Source organism: Globicephala melas, chromosome 15 (assembly GCF_963455315.2).
Source record: "Globicephala melas chromosome 15, mGloMel1.2, whole genome shotgun sequence".
NCBI classification, from domain to species: domain Eukaryota; kingdom Metazoa; phylum Chordata; class Mammalia; order Artiodactyla; family Delphinidae; genus Globicephala; species Globicephala melas.
The window spans coordinates 71948914-71966287 of NC_083328.1; the positions used below are offsets into that span (position 1 = coordinate 71948914).

At 54.1% G+C, this 17374-nt stretch overlaps 2 protein-coding genes across 2 annotated transcripts in view; both read left to right on the forward strand.

The window, feature by feature from the left end:
• Positions 1 to 3971: 3971 nt before the first annotated feature.
• Positions 3972 to 11491, forward strand: MMP9 (matrix metallopeptidase 9). Its single transcript, XM_030848729.3, has 13 exons — positions 3972 to 4109; positions 4616 to 4848; positions 5212 to 5360; positions 5654 to 5782; positions 5871 to 6044; positions 6249 to 6422; positions 7185 to 7361; positions 7483 to 7638; positions 8688 to 8973; positions 9094 to 9233; positions 9584 to 9734; positions 9826 to 9929; positions 11260 to 11491. The coding sequence occupies exons 1-13, from the start codon at positions 3972 to 3974 to the stop codon at positions 11376 to 11378; spliced, it is 2130 nt and encodes a 709-aa protein (XP_030704589.2). The 3' UTR covers positions 11379 to 11491.
• A 4293-nt stretch (positions 11492 to 15784) lies between these two features.
• SLC12A5 (solute carrier family 12 member 5) overlaps positions 15785 to 17374 on the forward strand; it is a 38172-nt gene continuing 36582 nt past the window's right edge. Inside the window, exon 1 of the mRNA XM_060285125.1 lies at positions 15785 to 15986. Within this exon, the coding sequence (XP_060141108.1) occupies positions 15866 to 15986 (121 nt within the window). The 5' untranslated portion in view covers positions 15785 to 15865. The remainder of the gene's footprint in view (positions 15987 to 17374) is intronic.

Sequence of the window (17374 nt, forward strand, 5' to 3'; positions counted from 1 at the left end):
GGGGCTAGGATGGTAGGTGTGTTTGTGGGGGAGGGAGCTTGATGATACTTTCCCCTCGGGCAGTGTCTTGCAACGCACACGCTGCCATCCTGCTTTGTCCCAGACACCAGTGTCTTCCTCACATCCTGCCGGGGCCTCTCAGGCCTGGCTGCACCTCCCCTCTTGGGCAAGTTTGGGAGAAACAGGTTGGACTTCCCCCAGTCTAGAGAGGGGGAGAGAATCCTCATCCCGTGAGGCTGACCTCTGTCTGGGGGCCTGGAGTTACTAATAGCAGCCTGCAGAGCTGTGTCATCCAGCTGGTGACTCAGGGCTCCAGGATCAGCCCCCTCCCCATCCTGATGGGGCCTCCACGTGGATGAGGGGCTTAGAGTCCAAGTTCTGACTCTAGACAGGGTGAGGGGGTGCGCACCTGGGGGTATACCCTGCTCTCCCAGTGCCTTGGCTAAACTCTCTTGTGGTGTTGGAAGGAGGGGCTGGGGGAAGTGGGGAAGGGATGTGGTGACAGAACCACTTCCTGCCATTGCTGTGTTGAAAGCCAAGCTCCCCCAAGTTCCCCTTCATGGGGGGTTGGGGAGCCCAGAGGTAAAGGAGGAAGTTGGGAGGTGGTGAGGAAAGGAGGGTTGGATTGATTCCAGGAATCAAGCTCTGGGGTTCCTGGCGGGATGCCCTCTCCCTGCTCCCCAGTTGGTAAAAACAGCCAGCTGGCCCAGAGGCAATCACAATTAGGGTTTGGACTCCAACCCCAGCAAGCACTCATTACCATGCGCCAGGCACTCTATATCTGTGAACTCATTTGATTCTCACAGCCCCATGAGGCAAAGACTATTATGGCCCCATTTTACAGATGGGAAAACTGGGGCACTGACAGGTTATGTCAATGACTCAGATCACACAGTAAGTCGGTGCCAGGTTGGAGACTTGAACTTCTCAGCTGATTTCCAGAGCACAGGCTCTTAGCTACCACTCCTTTCTGCCCCCCTCACTCTGTCTCTGGCTTGCTCTGTGACCTAAGAGAGGTAAATTCTCCACTCTGGGCCTCAGTTTCCTCATCTGCATGGTGGTGGTAATTGGAGTAGATAAGTTCACCTCCTCCTTGTGATGTTTGTCTCTCCATTACTAATTACTTATTCAATTTCTCCCCTACTGGACTTTCAGCTCCATGAGCTTGGGGACAAAGCCCATTTTGGCCACTACTATATTCCCAATTCGTAGCACAATGCCTGGCCCATAAAAACTCAACAAATATTTCTTGAGTAAATGGTCTTTAAGGATTTGAGGATCATTATCAATGGCTTGAGTATATGATAAAAGTTTTGGACCCTTTACATAGAAAAATCAACATATATCAGTGGTTCTCAGCTGTGGGTGATAGTGACCCTTCCACCCACCCAGGGGACATTTGGTAATGTTTGGCAACATTTTTGGTTGTCATAACTGGCAGGGGGAGGTGCTACCGGCGTGGGGTAGAGGCTGGGGATTCTACCCAACATCCCACAATGACAGGATAGCAAAAAAAAGAACTATCTGGCCCCAAACATCAATACCGTTAAATTTGAGAAATGTGACATATGTACATAGATATGGCATTTTGTACAATTGATGGCAAATTGGGGGTGGTTCATGGATTCTCCTAGAGCCCATGTCTGCTACCAGATGAAGATCCCCTCGATTGGAGGGTCTCTTTGTTTCCATCTCTAAAATCATATTGCTCTATGATCCCATACTCTCAAGTCTGGAATACAGTTCCCAAGTCCCCTGTCCTAACCTCTGATTCCCCAAAGACCTGAGCCTCCTCTCTGATCTGAAGTTGGGGCAGAGGATTAGTGGAGAAGGGTCCCAGTTTTAAGTCTCACCCCCGCCCCCAGTCATCTCATTTCCTGTAAACGGTACTAAAGGTGAAAAGCTTCAGAAGCAGATAGCCCTAGGCTTGAGTCCTGATTCTGTTGTATTAACTCACTGTGTGATCATAGCCAAGCTCCTTAACCACTCTGAATCTCCGTTTCCTCTTCTAAAAATGGGAGGGGTACTTAAACCTACCTCACAGAGTGGTGGGGATGAAATGAGATGCTTATAGGGAACTTAACATGGTACTTAACACAGTAAATCTCAAAGAATGCATTATTATTATGGTTCAGAGGTGAACTGACTTGCCCAGGGTCACACAGCCAGGAGATGGCAGAGCTGGGACTGAAAACCAGAACTATGCGACTCCAAGACAGATGCTCGTTAATTCATGAACTCTAGGGCTTCAATTTTCCCATAAAGGAAGTTAACTGCCTCCATCTCATAGACTGATTTATTAGATAGGCATATAAAATGCCTGGCACATAGTAAGCCCTTTAAATACAGCTTGTCAAATTGTTGCTGTAGTCCTTCCCAAATAATGCTTTGAAGAAGGCAAATATAGATCCTGCCTCACACTGGCTGGTTGGAAAGAAGGGAGGGAAGGAAGATGCTTGTTATTGGCATAAGGGGTGATAATTGGGGCTGGAGCTTGTGCTGGGTTGAGCAGTTCTGGAGAAGTGAAAGGGCTCCTGGAGATCATCCGCACCCCCCTCCTGTGATTTTGCAGCTGAAGAGTCCAAAGCCCAGAGAGGGGAAGGCATTTACTCTAGTTCACACAGCAGATTAGAGTCCAAGACCCCGTCTCCTGATTCCAGGTCAGAATCATGGTCTTGGCTCAGATAATTAAAAGCGATCACAGCCATCTCTTGAATACTTGCAACCTACACTGTCCTAAGTATTTTATGTGTTTGATCTCATTTTATCCTCACATCAATTTAGGGACAAAGGGCCCTTTTAAATTTATTTTTATTGTTTATTTATTTACTTTTTGGAGTTCACGTACATTTATTCAATTGACACCAGTGGGGAGTGGGGGGAGACGGGTTTTTCTTTTCTTCCACACAAACTGGAAGACGATTTCACACAGTTTCCCCAAGTGGGCAAGTCTAAATCAACGCACACCCAGTGGACAGAGAGTGCAGATAGCAGCTGGCTGTCCAGATATTTGCACGTAATTATAGGACCCCTGCCATAGGACGCGCCCTGGTCCACCACAGCCCCACCTCTCCAGACCCTCCTCTCCCACACCAACCTCATCGCCTTTAGCTACAGTAAATATCCCAGGGCCTGGGACATAGCAGACCACTTAGGGGGCTGCTGGCCCTGGATGGCTGGACCCAGCCGGCCACGGGAAAGGGGTAAAGGTCAGAAGGGGTTTTTTTACAGCTGAGGAAACAAACTCACTGTGGTGAAGACATTTGCCCAAGGCACTGAAGGAACGAAGCCATGTCTGCTGGCTTCCAGATGCCGCAAACTCCCCCATTTACTATCCTGAACTATCCAGCCTGTTGAAGACGGGGGGTTGTCCCCGTGGAATCCCCCGATTCCTGTCATCAGAGCCCATGCCTTCTGCTCTCAGATGGAGCAGAGGAGGAAGCTGAATGAAGGAAGGCTTCCAGGAAGGAGAAGAGGACAGAGCCTGGGAGTGTAGGGAGGGGCCCACGAGGGGGTCTGACCAGGAAGGGGGATCGTTAGGTTCAGAAAGAAGCCTCAGGGAATGTTCCATGCTTTTCTCTTAGGCTGACCACTTGGGGCCTTCAGATGGAGGGCTCAGGGAGTGCTCGAGCCGTGCCTCCCTCCCTCGCTCTCATACAGTTCTCACAAGCTCTGCAGTTTGCAAAACCCAATCCTTCCCCTATGGGCCTGTGGTTTCCTGTGGGTCTGGGGTCCTGCCTGACTCGGCAATGGGGACTGTGGGAAGGAGGGAGAGGGGGAGGTGGTGTAAGCCCTTTCTTTGCCTTCTCATGTTGGGACTGCCCAACCCCCGCCCCCCACACACACACCCCATTCCCTGAGTCAGCTGTTGCCCTGGCCTGTCCGAGAGGGGCGGGGTCACTGATTCATTTGACAGCGCCTCTTTAAAGTCCCCACAAGGGCAGCTGCAGCCAGACACTGCTACCCTCACCATGAACCCCTGGCAGCCCTTGGTCCTGGCGCTCCTGGTGCTGGGCTGCTGCTCTGCTGCCCCCAGACCACACCAGCCCACCTTTGTGGTCTTCCCGGGAGAACTACGAAGCAGTCTCACCGACAGGCAGCTGGCAGAGGTAGGCACACACTCCAGCCTAGAGTTGGGAAGGGCTGGCTAGGAATCCCAGGAAGGACATGGGCTCTCAGAGGAGATACTTAGGGGCATGTTGGGGGGTGATGGGCACCTCTGGAGAACAGAGGTGTCCAGGCTCGGGCACTGGGATGCTCTGGACAGTGGTTGCCAGGAAGGGGTTAATGAGGGTTTCTTACATGGGCAATGGGAAGTGGTGAAGGGACATTGGAGGGCTCTGGAGTGGGGATGGGCTGGGGATGAACAGGGGTAAACCCTAGGAGGCCCTGAGGTAGGCATGGGCCAGGGGCATCCGGGGGTGGAAAGGAGCTGAGGATGTCTACAGGGAGGGGAGATTCTTGGGTGGGCACAGGCACTGGGATGCAGGGTACCCAGTCCTGGATACAACGCCTTGTTGCTAGTCCCTGAGAGCCTGGAGGGATGGAGTCCTCACCCAGCAGATCAGAGAAAGGAAGTCAGGGCTCTGGGATGTCTCTGCCCCTCCTTCCACAGGAATATCTGTACCGCTATGGCTACACTAATGTGGCAGAGATAAGCAAGGATGATCAGTCCCTGCGTCAGCCTCTGCAGCGTCTCCAGCGGCGCCTGGCCCTGCCGGAGACGGGCGAGCTGGACAGCACCACCCTGAATGCCATGCGTGCCCCACGCTGCGGCGTCCCAGACCTGGGCAGATTCCAGACCTTTCAGGGCGACCTCAAGTGGCACCATCACAACATCACCTACTGGTGCGAGGCTGGGCACCCCGGGGGCGAGCGGGGCGTAGTGGGGAGAGGCCGCCCGGTGGTGAACACGTCCCGTCTTAGGCCCATCCCTGGGTTTCACTAAACCAGGGATTTAGTGAGCCCAGGGCAAGCGGCTCCACCTCTGAGCCTTTGTTCCCCCATGGCAAACGACCTCGCAGTCTGAGTCCTCCTGTCAGGGCCGTTGTGAGAGTCCAAAGAGAAAAATGCGTCTGAAAGTGCTTTATAGCTGAAAGCGTGGAGCGCACACAGCGCTGTGTATCTGAAGTTGCTGAGACACGGGGTGTCGCCGCTGCTCCGGATCCCGCCTCTCACTTCCGACCTCTAGCCTCCTGCCTTTCCCTGCAGGATCCAAAACTACTCGGAAGACTTGCCGCGCGACGTGACCGACGACGCCTTTGCCCGCGCCTTCGCGCTCTGGAGCGCGGTGACGCCGCTCACCTTCACTCGCGTGTACGGCCGTGAAGCCGACATAGTCATCCAGTTTGGTGTTAGGGGTGAGAACGCGAGAAGGGGAAAGCCAGGAGAATCGGAGAGGGGACAGAGGAGGGAGGACCTCGGAGAGAGTAGAGGGGGCCCTGGACCCGGATTTCTCTTGCCTGTGCCCGCAGCCCTGGCTGCCGCTGCTGGCTGCGCCCCCTGCTGACCGACACCTCATAGCGCGGGGACGCAAATCTTGGACAGCAGCTCCTAGGCTGGATTTCAGCCCGCACTCAGTCCAGCGCCCTTGGGCAGTGCACAACCTGCGCAACCATACGCGGCTAACTCTCTTCGCCACCTGCTTCTTCAGAGCACGGAGATGGCTATCCCTTCGATGGAAAGAACGGGCTCCTGGCACACGCCTTTCCTCCTGGCCCAGGCATTCAGGGAGACGCCCACTTCGACGATGAAGAGTTGTGGTCTCTGGGCAAAGGCGTCGGTGAGATTCCCGAACCGCCCCGGTCCCCATTCCCTTCTCCTCTCACGCGCATCACCAGCCGCCCTGACCCCGTCTCCCTTTCCTGCAGTGGTTCCGACCTACTTCGGAAACGCAAAGGGCACCACCTGCCACTTCCCCTTCACCTTCGAGGGCCGCTCGTACTCTGCCTGCACCACGGACGGCCGCTCCGACGACATGCTCTGGTGCAGCACCACGGCCGACTACGACACCGACCGCCAGTTCGGCTTCTGCCCCAGCGAGAGTGAGTACCCACCCTCCTCGAGGGTCCAGAACACTGGGGTTTTATCCCAGCCTTGCCGCTAGTGCTGTGTGGGCTGCAAATCACTGTCCTGTTCTCTGGGTCCGTTCCCCCGTTGTGAAACGAGGCGAGGAGGGGTGGAGGACACAGGTGGCTTGTGGGTCAATAAACTCGTGGCGCCTTCGGGTAATCGCGTGGGCCTCCCAGGACTCTACACCCAGGACGGCAATGCGGACGGCAAGCCCTGCGTTTTCCCGTTCACCTTCGAGGGCCGCTCCTACTCCGCCTGTACCACCGACGGTCGCTCGGACGGCTACCGCTGGTGCGCCACCACCGCCAGCTATGACCAGGACAAGCTCTATGGCTTCTGCCCGACCCGAGGTACCTCTGCCCCACCTACCTGATTCAGCCTCGCTCCCTAATTCCGCGTTGGTCCCCGAGCGTGGCTCTTCCACCCATCAGTTTGTCCTACTCCTCGTCGGTCCTCAGTACAGCCGTGACTCTGGCCGCCATCACCACGGCTCCTCCCCCTGCCTTCCTATTGCTGCCGCCGCATTCGCGGAGGCCTCGCCTTTTAGCCCTGCTTGCAGCCTCTCCCTGGGCCTCTGATCCTCAGGCCCCGCCCACCAGTCTAGCCTGGTCTCGGCTGTGTGCGGCACCACGCCCCCTAAGTTTTTTTTTTTTTTTAATTATTTTATTTTTGGCTACGTTGGGTCTTTGTTGCTGTGCGCAGGCTTTTCTCTATTTGCGGCGAGCGGTGGCTACTCTTCCTTGTGGTGCGCGGGCTTCTCATTGCGGTGGCTTCTCTTGTTGCGGAGCACCGGCTGTAAGTGCCGGGGGCTTCAGTAGTTGCAGCACGCGGCTCAGTAGTTGTGGCTCGCGGCTCTAGAGCGCAGCCTCCGTAGTTGTGGCGCACGGGCTTAGTTGCTCCGCGGCATGTGGGATCTTCCCACACCGGGGCTCGAACCCGTGTCCCCTGCATTGGCAGGCGGATTCTTAACCACTGTGCCACCAGGGAAGACCCCTACCTCGCCCAAGCTTTTAAAATAGGCCTCCAAGTGTCTCTCGCTTCATGATTGGCCCGCCCCTGGGTCTTTATTGGACCCACCCATTTGGCTCACCGGAGGCCCTGGGTCTCTCCAGCTGACGCGACGGTGACCGGGGGCAACTCGGCGGGGGAGCTGTGCGTCTTCCCCTTCATCTTCCTGGGCAAGGAGTACTCGACCTGCACCAGAGAGGGCCGCCGTGATGGGCAACTCTGGTGCGCCACCACCTCCAACTTCGACAGAGACAAGAAGTGGGGCTACTGCCCGGATCAAGGTGGGCATGGTTCTGAGATTCCCAGGCTGGGACCTCAGCCAGGGCAGTGGTGTCCGGGAGGGATGGCTGGGGCTGGGAGCTCGGCTCAGGGCTCACGTCTCAGGCTCCCTCTTTCGTCCAGGATACAGCCTGTTCCTTGTGGCGGCGCACGAGTTTGGCCACGCGCTGGGCTTAGATCACTCGTCCGTGCCAGAGGCGCTCATGTACCCCATGTACAGCTTCACTGAGAAGCACCCCCTGCATAAGGACGATGTGCAGGGCATCCAGCATCTGTATGGTGAGGGTATGGGGCAGGGATGGAGGGAGGAGAGGGAAAGGCTGGGCTCTGCCAGCCGCGAGTACCCCGAGAATGCAGAGGAGGGGAAAGTTAGGACCCCAACATCTATCTTCTGGAGACCCTGGCCAATGGGTACAATTGTTGCCAGGTCAGTGCTTGGAGATGGTGATAAAGAGCCCAGACTCTAGAGTGAGACAGACATAGGTTCAAAAGCCAGTCCAGCCGCTTCCTGGCTAGATGACTTTGGATATGTTACTTCACCCCTCAACTTCCTCATCTGTAAAGTGGGGCTAACACCTGCCTCATGGGGCTGTTGGGAGGCTTAAGTGAGCTAGAATAATGTCTGGCATATAGTAAGCACCACATAAGTGTTTGACATTTTTATTATTATCACCACTTATTATCATTAGTATATTTCCTCATTAAAAAATGGGGATATTAAAGAATCTACTTCATAGGTTTTCTTTTATTTTTCTGAAGATCAAACAAGCTAACGTGAATTTTTTAATATAAATTTATTTATTGTTGACTGCGTTGGGTCTTTGTTGCCGTGCGCGGGCTTCTCACTGTGGTGGCTTCTCTTGTGGTGGAGCACCGGCTCTAGGTGCGCGGGCTTCAGTAGTTGTAGCACGCGGGCTCAGTAGTTGTAGCAAGCGGGCTCAGTAGTTGTGTCACACGGGCTTAGTTGCTCCGCAGCATGTGGGATCTTCCCCGGCCAGGGCTCGAACCCGTGTCCCCTGCACTGGCAGGCGAATTCTTACCACTGCGCCCCCAGGGAAGCGCCAAATGTGAGTTTATAAAGCTCCTAGCACTAAGTTTGGCACTCAGGTTGAGAGCTCAAAAAACACTTCTCTCCTAGCAGCCTGGGGATGGGGGTGAGTATGTGAAAGGAAACGGCCTGCCCAGGGTTGGGGGAAGGCAGGCTCCAGCATCCAGACTGGGGAGAGTGAGCGCCAGGGGCCTGGCTGGTAGGCTTTGGGGGAGCAGACAGTCCATGGGCACAGCGCTCCGTAGGAACAGGGGCTGTCTTATGCGGTGTCTCTTTTTAGGTCCTCGCCCCGAACCTGAACCACGGCCTCCAACCACTGCCACAGCTGAACCGCAGCCCACCGCCCCTCCCACCGTCTGCGCCACGGGGCCTCCCACTGCCCCCCCCTCAGAACGCCCCACTGCTGGCCCCACAGGCCCCCCTTCAGCTGGCCCCACGGGTCCTCCCACTGCTGGCCCTTCTGCGATCCCTACAAGGTCCCTGGATCCAGCGGACGATGTCTGCAACGTGAACATCTTCGACGCCATCGCGGAGATCGGGAAACGCCTGCATCTCTTCAAGGATGGGTGAGGGGCAGGGGCTGTGAGGTTTCGGGAAGGGGCTTGGAGGCGGGACCTGCCTGTGTCTCCCCGCCCACTGACCTTGTGTTCAAGGTTCAGTGCCAGCCATTCCCTTTTCTCGTCCAGGAGGTACTGGCGACTCTCTGAGAGCGGGGGACGCCCGTTGCAGGGTCCCTTTTTTATCAAGAACACGTGGCCTGCGCTGCCCCTCAAGCTGGACTCCGCTTTTGAGGATCCGCTCACGAAGAAGATTTTCTTCTTCTCTGGTTAGTTTCCTCCTTTCTTCCTTCCCTATCCGCCCCCCCACACCAAAAAAAATCCACACACACACACCAACCTAGAAGGACCAAGAGACCGAGGACAATACATAAAACGTCTTGTGTGCATTAGAAAAAGACGCCCCCTTCTGGCGGATGCAATTTAGCAAATTTAGCAGGGGCTGAATTTCAGCGCTCCTCACCGCACCCTTGCACAATCGTACCGAGAGACTCTGCTCCTCGGGCACACAGACCGCGGGCACACCGGGCGCGGAAAGGCCTCGCTGCGTTCTCCCTCTTGATATTCAAGGAGAGTATGTGCCCCGCCCCCAGACCGATGTGACCCTTCTCTCCTGCAGGGCGCCAAGTGTGGGTGTACACAGGCTCGTCGGTGCTAGGCCCAAGGCGTCTGGACAAGCTGGGCCTGGGCCCGGAAGTGGCCCAAGTCACCGGGGCCCTCCCGCGCGCCGGGGGTAAGGTGCTGCTGTTCAGCCGGCAGAGCTTCTGGAGGTGAGAGTCCCGGGACCGCCGGCAGGGGGAGCCCAGGCGCCATCCGACTGCTCGCCGGCTCGGCAACTGTCTCCTCGCTGCCGTCCTGCAGGTTCGACGTGAAGACACAGAAGGTGGATCCCCGGAGCGCCACCCCAGTGGACCAGATGTTCCCCGGGGTGCCCATGAATACGCATGACATCTTTCAGTACCAAGGTGAGGGATGAGGACGAGGGTCGGGGGAGGATCCCTCCCTGAGACACCTCCCACGGTAGGGTCCCCTGCCTTAGTGATTGGTCAAATTCTGAGAGAGAAAGAAAAAGCCCGTAGAGATTGAGGCAAATGCCCCAGCACAGGTGAGTTCCCTATAGAGGCAGGGATCTTACCAGATCATTCAGGGACACAGGAGTACAACCAGAACTACGACCCAGATTTCCTGTCTCCCCAGCTGAAAGCCCTTTCCCCTACAAGTAGGGATACTGCCACTGGGGATACAGTGATAAATAAGACAGTTCATAGCTGTGTGTCTTTGGGCAAGTCACTGCTACTCACAGAGCCTCAGTTTCCCCATCTGTAAAATGGGAGTGGTAGCTGGAGTTACACTTGCTTTCTCTTTCTCACTGCTCACCTCCAATCAGCTGACAAGTTCTGTTGACTCAGCCGCCAAAATATTCACAAGCTCCTCTGCAAACACCCTAGTCCAAGCCGTAGAGGTTGTCCAATACCTTTAATATATTCTGTGAGAGTAGGGAGGGGCTAGGAGTGGAGGGCAATGGTTTTGTGGGTGACTCTAGACCCATTCCAAGGTCAAAGAAACTAACATGACCTGATCTGACCCCCTCCCCCCTCCTCATCCCCTCCCACTACTCCTGTCATTCCCTTTGCTCTGCTCCACTCACACCAGCCTCTGGCTGTTCTCTGAACACATCAAGGTCATTCCCAGCTTAGGGCTTCTGTGCCGGTTGTTCCCTCTGTCTGGAAGGTTTTCTCCCCAGATTGTCACTGGGCTGCCTCCCTCTCATCCTTTAGGTCTCAGCACTGAGGCCACCTCTTTGGAGAGACCTTCTCTGACTCTCATTATCTGTTCACTTGCTCGCTCGCTTTTAATATTTCCTCCATCGCTTTCTCCATTGTCAAAACCAATCTCATTTATTTATGCATTTGCTTGTTAATCGTCAGTCTTACCCCACTAGGGTGTAAGCACCAAAAGAACTGAGGTCCTGCCTGCATTTTTCCTCTGCTGTATCCCCAGTGCCTCTAACAGTGCTTGGCACGATAAATATTGTTGGATGAATGAATGGGATTTGTTGAGTGAATTGTTCTGAGTATCGACTGTGTGCCAGGCTCTGTGTCAGTGCTTTGGACAAGGAGGTCTGTGCCCTCCAGCATCTCCGTGGGGGGCGGGGGGGGACACAGGTGTCCTATGAAAACCTTGGAAGGATCTCGAAAGGGCAGGAGGGATGACTGTAAAGATCTGACTCCTGTTTCTGTATATGTATGTGGGAAGGTTGGAATCACCCCTCTTGGTCCTGCCTTTCCCTTGCAGAGAAAGCATACTTCTGCCAGGATCGCTTCTACTGGCGCGTGAGTTCCCAGTATGAGGTGAATCAGGTGGACTACGTGGGCTACGTGACATTTGACCTCCTGCAGTGCCCCGAGGACTAGGGCCCCCCAGCCGGCTTCAGCACTGCAGTGGGAGTCCCCACAGGGGCCATCGCGACAGGGAATGAGCCAGTCTGTCGGATCCAAACTGGTGGGTCTGTTCTGAAGGACAAGGAGAAGGGGAGGTGGGCTGGGCCCTCTCTTCTCACTTTCTTTTTTCGTTGGAATGTTTTTAATAAACTTGGATTCTTTAACCTTTAGGAGCAGATTAATGTACGTATTGTATGCATGCACGCATGTATGTGTGTAACCAACAGAGGGCTTACTATGCGCCAGGCAATGTTCTAAGCACTTCATAAATATTAACATTCAATCCTTCCTATTAGGAAGGTATAATGTAATTACTCCTATTTTATAGCTGAGGAAATGGCCAACCTATTATTCATTCATCAAACATTTATTGAGCCCTTACATGGAGCCAGGCCCTGTGCCGGGCACTGGGGATAGAGAAATGAGTTAGACTATGTTTCTATCCTCCACGACCTCTCAGTGGTCCTCAAATTTTCGGGTGCCTGAGAGAGCCCTTGCAACTTGCTTAAAATGCAGGCTCCGGGCTCCAACCCCAGAGAGTCCAGCTTAGTTACAAGGGTGATGATTCTGTGCCTGGTAGGGGTGGGGTCACACTTGGAGAGTGTGCAGCGTGTGACCCTTTTTCTAGAATAATGGCGCACGCGCGCGCGTGTGTGTTTGTGTGTGTGATTCTGCGTGTTGTGGTTGAAGTCAGGAAACATTTCCCAGCCAAGATGACATGTGAACTTGAACTGCATCCGGAAGGGTGAGCAAGAGTTTCTTCTTGTGCAAGGAAGACTGTCTTCTTCGAGGATAATTTACCAAGAACCATTAACCCTAAAAATGTTCCTACTCTCTAACCCTCGCCCACGTGTGCACAAAACAACACCTAGAAGGATGTGAATCGCAGCATTGTTCATAGAATGAGAAACTGGTAACAACCTAAGTGCGCAGAAGCAAGGCAGTGGATAAATAAAATATGGATTATATACGTGATGATAGGAACTACCCCTAGCACAGCACGGACTATGTGCCGGGCACTGTTGCACGTGCTTTATGTGAGTTAACACAGCCAATCCTTAAAACAACCCTGTGAGACAGGTACTACTCTTACCTTAGAGGTACTATTACTATTGCTATCACTCCCTCCCCCTGCTTTATAAATGGGTAACTGTGGCACAGAATTACACAGCTGACCTGCAGTCTCCTAGCTGGTGATCGTTCCCTTGGGATTGGAATGTGAGCTCTTGGCATAAATGCTGGGAGGACAGAAAAAGCAAGGGGGCGTTTGGGGGAACTAGAAATGGCTCAGAACTCTAGTATGTGGTTTGAGCAGAGAGGGTTCTGGAATGGTTGAGATAGGAATGGTGGTGTGGGCTAGATGAGAGAAGGTCGAAGTGGCAGGCTGAGGAGGATGGATTTGACCCTCCAGGAGGGCAGAGGGACTTGACTGAAGGGTCGGGCCAGGTGAGTGGAGGTGATGGGCTTGGTCAGCTTTGATCATCTTCCACACCCGGGGCCCCGGGTGGGAGTGTAAGGAGAGGTTCAGGGAACTTCTTCCTAAGCTTCCTGTGGGTGGGGCCCCTCTCTCTTAACTCACCCGTTTTTCACTCAGGAATGACCCACTCCCACTGGCATACAAATGTTCCTTAATATGGCTTGTTTAAAATCCCTCTAGACCCGTCTCTCAGTTCTGTTCCATTTCTCTACTGCCCACCCCCATCCACAGGAAAACATCCCCAAAGTACGGTTTCTACTCACTGTCTCCTATTCTCTTCTCAGTCATCTGCAACCTGGCACCCACTGCACTCCTCCACTGAAATGACTCTCTTCAAAGCCACCTGTGATCTTCCTGTAGCCCGATACAGTGGGTACTTCTCTGGGCTCGTTCCATACCATCTCTTGGCTTTTTTGACCCAGTGGATAATGCCCTTCTTCCTGAAATGTTTCGTCACTTGTTCTCTGGGTCACCCCTTCCTCCTGGTTCTTCTCCCCTCTCGCTAGGATCTCCCTCTTGCCAACCTTTAAATGATGGTGTGCCCCTGTGCTCTATCCTTGGACGTCTTCGCTGTGTACACGCATTCCCTGTGATCTCGTCTAGCCCTGCAGCTTTACACAGCATCTCTCTGCTAAAGACGCCGAAATTTATATCCCCAGCCTTATACTCTCCCCTGAGCTCCAGAATCAGATGTTCGACTGCCACCTCCGCATGATCCTTAGGTGCCGGAGAGATATCTCAATATACCGGGTCCACCTGAGCTCTCGGGCGCCACCTTCCAAGCATACTCCTCCATTGGTTGTCACCACCTGAATAAAAGACAACGTCATCTGCCCTCAATCGAGCTTAGAACCTGATCAGTCTTAAAATCTAGGGATCTGTTAAACTCCTTATTCTGGCACAGGGTATCTCAACCTCGGCACTATTGACAATTTGGATCAAATTACTCTTAGTTGTGGGGGACTGTCCATACACTGTAGGACGTTTGATGCCTTCCTCCAGGAGGTAGCGGGATCCATGGACAGATGCTAGACCCATTCAGGGTCAGTCTCCCTCCCTCTATCACGGGCCCTAACATGGGGACAGGGTGCAGGGAGGCGATGGTGAATCTGCGGCTCCTGGCTGGCAGTCTTGGTGTAGGACTAGATGGCACAGGTGGCCTCTACCAACTAGATGCAGTGACACCCTCCTCCAGTTGTGACACCAAAAATGTCTCTGAATATTGCCAAACGTTCCCTGGTGGGCAAAACTGCCCCGAGTTGAGAACCATTGCTCTAATGTAACAAACCTTCAGACAGCTTGACCCGTCATAAGTGTACATTTCAACAAACTGAACACGACTGTCTAACCAGCAACAAGATCAAGAAACAAAACATTCTTAGCACCCTAAAAGCCCCCTCATGCCCCTTTTTAATCACTACCCCTTCATCCCAAGAGTTACCACCATTACTTCTAACAGCTTAAAGATAGATTTTGACTATTTTTTACTTTATTTAAAGAGTATTTTACAGTATATACTCTTTTGTGTCTGGTTTTTTTTAAAAAAATAAATTTATTTTATTTATTTATTTTTGGCTGTTTTGGGTCTTTGTTGCTTCGCACGGGCTTTCTCTAGTTGCGGTGGGCGGGGCTTGCTTGTTGTGGTGCGCGGGCTTCTCATTGTGGTGGCTTCTCTTGTTGCGGAGCACGGGCTCTAGGCCCGCGGGCTGCAGTAATGGCACATGGGCTCAGTAGTTGTGGCTCACGGGCCATTTCTTTGGGGCATGTATCTTGGAGTGGAATTGCAGAGTAGACAGGTATGTATAAGTTCAGCTTTAGCTGATGGAACAATTTTCCCAAGTGGTGTTGCCCATCTATACTCCCACCAGCAGTGCATGAGAGTCTAGGAGTCCTCCTTGACTCCTCTTTCCTTTACATGCAATGTCCAATCCAGCAGCAGGTCCTGTAGGTTCTACTTCCAAAATGTATCTGGAATTGGACAACTGCCACCACCCTAGCCCGGCTAATCATCACCACTTACCTGGGGGTTGCAGGAGCCTCCTAATTGACTCCCAGCTTCCACTCCTGCCCTTAGTTGAGTCTTCATCCAGCAGCCAACGTTCCCCTACTCAAAAACTTCCCATGACTTCCCTTGTAGATTAGAAAAGAATCCAGACTCCTCCCTGAAGGCTTCAAGAGACCATACGATCTGCCCTCCTCTCCTCCCTCATCTCCATCACTCTATTCTCCGTTCACTCTGCTCCAGACACACTGGCCTTCTTGCTGCTCCCTGAACAGTCCAGGCTTCTTTTCACCCCAGGGCCTTTGCACTTGCTATTTTCTCTGCTAGAGAGCTCTTCTTCCAGATCTTTGCTTAGCTGGCTCCTTCTCATCAGTGAGGGCTCAGGTCAAATATCACATCTTCTGAGAGGTCTTCTTAGATCATCCCCTAAAGTAGTCCTTCCCCCTAGTCATTACCCCTTGGCCCTACTTTTTCTCCTTAACATATACCACAGTCTCAAATTATCTTGTCTATGCGTTTGCTCACTTGTAATCTTTCTCCTCTCACTCATTAGAATTTGAGCCACACCAGGGCAGGAAGCCAGTCGATCTTATCCAATGCTGTATCAGTGCCTAGCACCAAAGCCTCAAACACAGGCGCGCTATCAAGATGTGCTGAATGAGTGAATTAAACCCAGGTGTTTAGGAGACCCCAGCCGAGGAGGGCCCGGGCTCCTGATGCAGGGGAGGTGCAGGGGTGGCTCTCAGCAGCAGGTTGGATCCTCAAGCGCTTCCAGTGGAATTGACAGCCCAGGGCCTCAAAGCGCAGTGGCCAGATACAGTGGCTCATTACAGAGGGCACTAGGACCCTGCGCGGCGCCACGGCCGGCGGGGGGCGGCCGGCGGGGATGGGGGAATACGCTCTTTCTGCCTCCTGGAGCCCGGCTGCGGCCACTTGTGCGATCCGGGCCCGTACCGCGGCCGCCCGGCTCCTTTCCGCACCATGAGCCGCAGGTTCACTGTCACTTCACTGCCCCCCGCGGGGCCTGCCGGGACCTCTGACTCGGAGTCCCACCGGCATTCAGCAGCCGATCTCCGTCGCCTCTCAGGGGAAGACGCCAAAGGTAGAGGCCGCAGGGGGCGGGGCCTGCCGGAGTGGGGCGGGGCGAGAGAAGGGGAGGGGACACTGTGGGCGGGCCTTCTGTTGGGAAGGGTGGGACCAGGACTGGTAGGCAGAGGGTCCCAGCCGAAGGCCAGAGAAGGGAGAGGAGGTGGAACCTAGGGAACTGGGGGAAGGCTGGAGGGGAAATGATGAAGGGAGGGACCACATTTGAGGTGGGAGGGGACACAGGGAAGAGGGTGGGGCTAGAGGCGAAGGGGCGGATCTTATAAAGAAGCTAGGGTCCAGGGTGCTGGGCCGGAGCGCAATAAAGGGGCGGGGTCATCTCGGGTAGGGGGCGGGACCAGAGGGGAAGAAGGTGGAACCAGGGAAAGGGAGGGCCGTGTGCGTCCACAGCCAATGGGTGGAGGCAGGACTATCTTGTTTTGGGGGCAGAAAAGGGCGGGACCAGAGACGAAGGGGTTGGGCTAGTAGTATAGGGGTGGAGTTGAGGGAGGGAGGAGACATGAGTCCGGGTCGCTAGGTCTCCAATCCTCAGTCACCCAGGAGGCGTCGCGGACAGCGCCTGGGGATCCCGGGAAGAAGACAGGAGACTGAGAAATTTGGTCCCCGGGCAGCTAGATCCTGGCAGGATTCCGTGGGCACTCTAGTCCCGTCCCTGGGGGATTCGCTTAGCTCTTTCTACTCCAGCTCCACAAGCGGTGGGTGGAGCCAGCTCAGGCTGTATTGGGGGCGTCTTCCTGGAGGGCCCACTGCAGTGGTCTTGTAATGGAAGTTACATGCAGGGTACAGAAGAGAGAGGAGGGAAGGGATCCTTCTAGGCTTCCGTGAAGAATTAGCATCCTGGATGCACACACAGTCTTCTCCGCAGGGGCCACTTTTCTGGGGTCCCCTGCCTGACTCTGGGCCCCTCAGGCCTGAAAGGAACGTGGAGAACTCGCTTGGCCCCAGCGCGGGGAGGAGGAAGAGCCTCCCCGGGCCGCCAGGGGTCGCTGCTGAGCCGCAGGTGAGCTCACCCTGACCCCAGCAAAACTAAGCACCAAAAACCCTTTAGGGGTTTATTTGGCGAACCTCTGCATTGGATAGATGACCAGACTGAGGCGTATATTTCAGCAGGGCTCCAGTCCCGTGAACCAACCGTCTCCTGGACGTTGTCATGTTGGGGGGCTCTTTCCTTTCTTCATCTTTCCCATAATCTGCCCCTTTTCTCATTTTCACAGTTGGTATAGACGTAGATACACGAGCATATTTTACATCAGCCATAATTATTGCTATCCCCACAGGAGTAAAAGTCAGAGCTCTAGAAGCCATTCTCAACGCCCCCTTTTCTCTTCCCACCAGATCTGATTGGTCCTCATGTCTTGGCCACTTCACCTTCAAAACTTATCCTGA